This window comes from Olea europaea, unplaced genomic scaffold, assembly GCF_002742605.1.
Source record: "Olea europaea var. sylvestris unplaced genomic scaffold, O_europaea_v1 scaffold3903, whole genome shotgun sequence".
Classification (NCBI taxonomy): domain Eukaryota; kingdom Viridiplantae; phylum Streptophyta; class Magnoliopsida; order Lamiales; family Oleaceae; genus Olea; species Olea europaea.
The window spans coordinates 14,894-22,575 of NW_019258530.1; the positions used below are offsets into that span (position 1 = coordinate 14,894).

Sequence of the window (7,682 nt, forward strand, 5' to 3'; positions counted from 1 at the left end):
TCTCAGTCACTTCATCTTGAAGGCTATAATTAGGTATCACTTCTTCAAAGTTCTCAGGAGAAGGAAGAAGTTTTAATGTAATGAGGAATGTGAAGAAGCCTTCCAAAGGCTAAAGAAGCTGTGAAGAAGCCTTCCAAAGGCTAAAGAAGTTGTTGAGACAATCCCCTCTTCTCTCCAAACCAAAAGTCCATGAACCCTTATAATTTATTTGGCTATATAAGAAGAAGCCATCAGTTTATTCCTTGTCAGAGAATAAAGTAACCACCTATTGCATGTTTATTATGTGAGCAAGGCTCTATTGCAAGTGGAGACTCGCTACCCAAAAATAGAGAAATTGACTCTCTACCTGGTTTCTACATCCAGAAACTAAGGTTATACTTTCTACCCCATAGCATAAATGTTTCGACAAACTACTCCCTCAAACAAGTGCTTCAAAAACCTGACTCTTCTGGAAGGTTAAATAAATGGGCTATAGAAATACTAAGCTCGATCATATGGTCAAAGTCAGAACTTCCATCAAGGGTCAAACCCTAAGAAATTTTATAGATGAATTTGCCAATGCCTCTGAAATAGAGGAAGCAATAAAGCTTGTCAAGCCTCCTACATGGAACCTCTTTGTGGATGGTTCTTCTAGAAAAATGGATGCTAAAGTAAGCGTGGTCTTAGTAAGTCCGGAGGGCCATAAGCTAAATTGTGTAGGGAGGTTCGATTTCAAAGCCTCCAATAATGCTATTGAATATGAGGCTCTCCTAGCTAACCTCAGAATAGCCATAGAGATACAAGTCGAAAGGTTGTACATAAGCAGTGATTCTCAATTGGTGGCGAGTCAACTCAATGGTAATTTCACTACAAAGGACAAGGGCATGGCTACATACATCAAGCTTGTAATGGACTTCGTTCCATCCTTTAAAAATTCGAGTTGATAAGATCCCAAGAATTGAAAATGCTAATGCCGATGCTTTATCCAAATCGTCTAATGGCAAAGATTGTGAGTCACTCAAAATGGTACCCATTGAGCGTCTATCCAACTCATCCATCTCAAAGAAAGAGGTAGTGATGTGCATCAAAGGTACCTCCTCTAAAATGCAACCCATCATCACCTACCTCAGAGACCAAGCTTTGCCACATAGTAATGAGGAGGCCTAGAAACTAAAGAGGAGAGCTATCTACAGGGGAAAGGCAATGTCAGTTATGCGATTGTTACCATTGAAGCAAACTATATACTAAAGAAAATCCATGTAGGAGTGTTGCAACCACTTTACAGGACTTGAACAGGAATAAAATGTCCTCTAGCAAAGGTGCAACTAGCCCAACCTAAAAAGATGTACTAAACTTTGTGCAAAAGTATGATCAATTTCAGTACTTCTCCAACATTCAACGACAGTCCTCTCAGAAAATCCAAACATAGTTGTAATATCAGCCCAACCTGAAAAGATGTACTAAACTTTGTGCAAAAGTATGATCAATTTCAGTACTTCTTCAACTTTCAACGACAGTCCTCTCAGAAAATCCAAACATAGTTGTAATATCATTCAATCTTATTTCTTCACACACTAGCTCCTAAGAAGGAAAATGATAAGTGTATTTTTTACACACTTATTTGACCACAAAACATGACTAATTGTTGATCAAAACATTTGAATTATGGCATAATTTTACGTAATTATATTTTGTAGGACTATATTGATGAATGTGGATGAATTCAAGAGAAAAGAAACGAAAAAGGATAAAAAAAAATGAAGAAATCCAAAGTGTGAGGACTAAGTTGCAACATTTTAATAGTTGATTCGGACCACAAAATGAAGATTAAAGATGTTGCGGGTTCAATTGGATGCAATTGAAAGTCAAGGGGTTGAAAATGCAAGAGAAAGGGCTTGAAAGAATCAAAAATCGACTTCGGGAGGCTAAAATGCAACATATGGAAGAAGTTTTGCCTGAGCGACAGCCCAGTTATAAAAATTGGGAGATCGCCCCATATGTTTTTCTTATTACCGAGAATAAAATGTTGGCCTGAGCGATAGCCCGGGTTTTGCTTGAGCGACAGCTCAGGCCAATCGCGGCGAAAAAATTTTGGTTTCCTTTTCTGATTAAAACTCTTGTTGAAACAAATCTTGGGAGTCTTTTAAGGCCCTAGGGATGTCCAAAAACAAGGAGAGCGCATTAGGAGGTAAGAAATCACAGCTTGGAGAGGATTTTAAGCGGAATTAACGAAAGGTTGCACGAAGATCAAGAAGATTTATCAAGAATTCATAACCCGGTGATGCTTCCTCTTTAATATATGATGTATTTCGATATTATTTCCATGTTAGGCTAGATTTACATGTACTAAGAGATTTATGTACCATGTGATGAGATCTTTAAATTTCTAGTTTTACAATTTGACATCAAAATACGTTTTGATTGTTTGAATGATTTATATGCAATTATTTTTTTTCACAATTAAGGGCTCGTAATTGTGTGAGTTCGATGACTTGTTCTTGCATTTGAGAGAAGTAGAATAGGTTCCAACACTATATAAATTATCGTAGGGTCCGATAGGAGATAAAAATATACCGCTATGCCCTACGTGAATCTATAAGTGCTTACAAAACCACATGCATTTTTATACATCTCGAGAGAGAGTATTGGATAAATTTAAGAGCAATGATTCGTCAACAACTTAATCGTGTTGTCACATTGTAAAATTAGTGTTTAAGGTTATCGTTACATGGGAAATTGTGATCCTAGTACGCTTAATTTACATTAAATACTACAAATTTGCGTTCTCAACAGTTGTTTTGCATTCTAGGTTGTTAAAAATCGTGTCTTACATATTAATCTCATTTCAATCGTAAAAATTGCATAAATTATGGTTTGCATTCCAATTTAGGGTTTTCTTTCTAAAATTAGGGTTTAATTAGGTAAAAATTCACATTGAGTAATTTAGTTTCGATTAAGGCTACGATAGGTAAAATTAAACTAGCCAATTTGTATAGGACGATATTCAGACTCTAAAAATTCACTCTATTACTTGCAAACGAACCATGCACTTGCTGTGATTTTAATTGGAAGAAAATATTTCGTGAACAAGTTTTTGGCGTCGTTGCCGGAGATTGAGTTTAGTTTAATTTTATTTTTTTTATAGGCACTAATTCGAACTTTAATTTTAGTTCTCTTTTAGTTTATTTTGTCTTTGTTTTATTTTTATTATTTGATCTATTTTTTTGTGTCGAAGTGCTACTCTTATTTTTCTCGCAGATTTGCATGCTACAATCAATTGGAGGAAAATTGATTCCAGCTAATCTTGAAATTGAGCGTACTTTTCATTGACTACAAAGAGAGAACCCAGAAGCACAATTACAAATGGCTAACGAACTAAACAATCCTATTATTCAAGCCAATGAAAAAGGGGTAGCAAACGAAGGAAATATGCTCATGGAAGATTTCCTGACTCCTTAGATAATCCAAAGTGAATCTAGCATAGTCTACCTACTATTTGGACAGCCCAACTTCCAGCTGAAAAGTAACGTGATACAACTGTTTCAAAATGGGCATTTGTTTTATGGTAGAGTTGAGGAGAACCCACATACACACGTCTCTCGGTTCTTGGAGATGTGCCAACACTTCAAGTATCAGGGTATCTCAGAAGACGCAATCAAATTGAGGTTGTTTTCACATACTCTACGAGATAAGGCAATTGAATGGCTCAACTCCCAACTGATCGCTAACATTACTACATGGAATGATTTAGCACAGAAATTCTGTACCAAGTTCTTCCTACCCGTCAATATTGCAAAGCTCAAGCATGACATATCCATATTACGCCAAGGTGAATCTGAGTCTTTTGATGAAGCCTGGAATAGATTTAAAAACATGCTGCGGAAGTGTCCACATCACTGGATCAACAAGGGACTCCAAGCCCAGTATTTCTATATAGGGTTACTTCCATACCACAAGAGCATGGTGGACTCAGCATCAGATGACTCAATATCCACACGAACAGTTGATGGGGCTTCGAAATTATTTGAGAGAATGGCTACCACTTCAGCCATGTGGTCGTCTGAGAGGGTGATCCCAAGGAAAACTCCGGGTGTCTATGAGGTAGATACTTATTTAGTAATATCTGCAATGATCGACTCTCTATATCACAAGATGGAAAGTATATCACAAGCAATGCAAGCTAAGAAGATCAAAAGTGAGGACTGTAGAGTTGAACATAAAACATTAGAATGCCCAATACTAATGCAAGGATTTGAGCAAGCAGACTATGCACAGTGGGGACAACGCCAACAGAACAATCCATATGGAGAAACTTTCAATCCCACTTGGAAGAAGTATCCCAACTTCTCTTGGGATAACCAAAATCAAAATAGACCACGGGGACAATTTCAACAGCAAAAGAATAAACCTTAATTGGAAGAGATGATAGGAAAGTTCATGGAGAAGGCCGAAGCTACACTTCATAACCAAAATGCATCCATAAAAAATTTGGAAACTCAGGTGGGACAATTAGCCATAGCATTGATTGGCAGAATACCAGGAAACTTGCCAAAGAACACAAAAATCAACCCCAATGAGCAAGCCAAGGCCATTACAACTCGAAGTGGAGTGCAATTACTTGAAATACATGTCAAGAGGCTAGCTGTGATCGAAGAGACAACGTCTCTTGCCAAAGAAGAAACTATTAAACAAGATGAACAACCAAAGGAATCAACTCCATAGGAAAATTCAGAAAAGTCACGGGATAAAGTCAAAGGTACACTTAACCCATACGAGCCTCCAATTCCTTTTCTACATGGTTGAAGAAGTATAAAATGGAGCAGCAATACAAGAAGTTTCTAGAAGTCTTCAAAAAGCTCCATATCAACATCTCACTAGCCGATGCACTCTTCCAGATGCTTAGCTATGCGATGTTTCTCAAGGATATTCTATCAAATAAATGCAAGTTGGAGGACCATGAGATAGTAATGCTTATAGAGGAATGTAGTACCAGAATCCAGAAAAAGCACCCACCAAAATTGAAAGATCCAGGGAGTTCTACTATTCCTTGCATTATTGGTGAAGTTTATTTCGATAAAGTCTTATGTGATCTTGGTGCAAGTATTAATTTAATCCCTCTGTCTGTTTTCAGGAAACTTAGCTTGGGAGAGGCTAAAGCTCATACTGTTACACTTCAGATGGCTAAAAGTTCACTAACACATCCTAGAGGAATAATTGAAGATGTGCTTATCAAGGTTGAAAAGTTTATATTCCCTGTGAATTTCCTCATATTGGACATGGAAAAAGACAAGGACGTCACGTTGATACTCGGCAAACCATTTTTGGCGACAGGGAGAGCTTTGATAGATGTTCAAAGAGGGTAGTTGATCTTAAGATTGGGAGGAAGAAAAATTGCTTAGGGTACTCGAGAAAAATGAGATGGCGATTGGGTGGACGATAACTGACATAAAAGAGATCAACCCTTCTTTGTGTATGCACAAAATTCTCGTGGAGAAAAATTGTAAGCCAAGTATAGAGGGACAGAGAAGACTAAATCCAAACATGAAGGAAGTAGTCAGGACAGAGGTACTGAAATTATTGGATACAGGCATTATTTACCCAATCTCAGACAGTGCATAGATCATCCCAATTCAAGTTGTGCCAAAGAAAGGGAGAATTACAGTGGTTCAAAATGAGAAGAATGAGTTAATCCCCATTAGAACAGTAACAGGATGGAGAGTTTGCATCGATTATCGCAAACTCAATGCAGCTATACGAAAGGATCATTTTTCACTATCATTTATTGACCAGATGTTGGAGAGATTAGTAGGGCATTCACACTACTGTTTCTTGATGGATGCTCGAGCTACAATCAGACACCAGTCACGCCAAATAATCAGGAGAATACCACTTTCAAGTCCCTACAACACTTTTGGTTACCGTAGGATGCTTTTTGGCCTTTGCAATGCTCCAACCACATTCCAGAGATGTATGATGGCAATACTCTCCGATATGATTGAAAGGTTTATCGAGGTGTTCAAGGACGACTTCTCAGTATTTGAATTTTCATTCTATGAATGGTTGGAGCACCTGAATTTGGTATTGCAGAGATTCAAGGAGACTAACCTGATTTTGAATTGGGAAAAATGCCACTTTATGGTGCAAGAAGGCATTGTACTTGGGCATCGAGTTTCAGCAAAAGGAATTGAGGTGGACAAGGCAAAAATTTAGGATATTGAGAAGTTACCACCGCTTACATCAGTTAAAGGGGTTCGCAGTTTCTTGGGGCATGCGGGGTTCTACAGGAGATTCATAAAGGATTTCTCAAAGATCACTAAGCCTCTATGCAATCTGCTAATGAAAGACATACCCTTTTAGTATAGTGAGGAATGTCTCACAGCATTCAACACTTTAAAAGAGAAACGCACATATCAATCATGCCACCACTGAAAAGGAGCTTCTGGCTATGTTATATGCATTTGATAAGTTTAGGTCATATCATATGGGATCTAAGGTCATTGTCTACACAGATCATGTTGCACTAAAGTATCTACCACAAAAAAGGATGCAAAGTCGAGATTGATTCGTTGGGTGTTATTGCTGCAAGAATTTGGTATCGAAATAGACAGTGAGAACGTAGTAGCAGAGCACCTATCCCGATTGGAGCTTGGGAAGACAGAAGAATTAGTGGACATCAATGAGATCTTCCCTGATAAGCAGATGTTGAGAGTAGATGAACTACCTTGGTATGCAGACATCGTCAACTACTTGGTCAGATCCATCCCACCGCCTGATTACTCAAGTCACCAGAGGAAAAAGTTCTTCTCCGAACTGAAGTACTATTTTTGGAAGGATAAAATTCTCTATAGGCGAGGGGCTGATCAGATCGTAAGGAGATGCATACCTGAAGAAGAAATACCTGAGATTCTTGAGCACTTCCATTCATTTGCATGTGCAGGGCACTTTGGGGCTTCGAAAATAGCTGCAAAGATCTTGCAATCAGGATTTTACTGGCCTACACTGTTTAGGGATGCCTTCGAGTTTGTTAAGAGGTGTGACAGATGTTAACGCATTGAAAATATCTCAAGGAAGGATGAAATGCCACTGAATAACATTTTGGAAGTGGAGATATTCAATGTCTGAGGAATTGACTTCATGAGACCTTTCCCTCCTTCGTTCTCAAATCAGTACATCTTGGTAGCTGTGGATTATGTATCTAAATGGGTAGAAGCGTTACACTACCAACAAACAATGCGAAGGCAGTGATTGGATTCTTGGAGAAGTATATTTTCACCCGATATTGTACACCGCGGGCTATAATCAGTGACGGGGGCAAACACTTCTGTAATCGCCAGTTTGAGCAGTTTTTGGATAAATATGGTGTAAAACACCGCGTAGCTACCCCATATCATCCACAAACCAGCGGGCAAGTTGAAGTATCTAATCGGCAGTTGAAGAGAATACTTGAAGTTATAGTGAATTCATCAAGAAAAGACTGGTCGAAAAAACTGGACGATGCACTGTGGACTAATAGGACAGCATTCAAGACATCGATAGACATATCTCCATACTGCCTAGTTTTTGGAAAAGTGTGCCATCTGCCACTAGAGATTGAACACCGGGCATATTAAGCTGTGAAACAGTTAAACATGGATTTGAATGCCGCCGGTGAAAAGCATCTGCTGTAGCTTAATGAGTTGGATGAGTTCTGAATGGAAGCATAT

General features: G+C 38.4%; 1 protein-coding gene across 1 annotated transcript; it reads left to right on the top strand.

The window, feature by feature from the left end:
• Positions 1–4,793: 4,793 nt before the first annotated feature.
• LOC111387099 lies at positions 4,794–5,342 on the top strand. Its single transcript, XM_023011614.1, has 2 exons — positions 4,794–5,057; positions 5,157–5,342. The coding sequence occupies exons 1-2, from the start codon at positions 4,794–4,796 to the stop codon at positions 5,340–5,342; spliced, it is 450 nt and encodes a 149-aa protein (XP_022867382.1).
• The last annotated feature ends 2,340 nt before the right edge of the window (positions 5,343–7,682 follow it).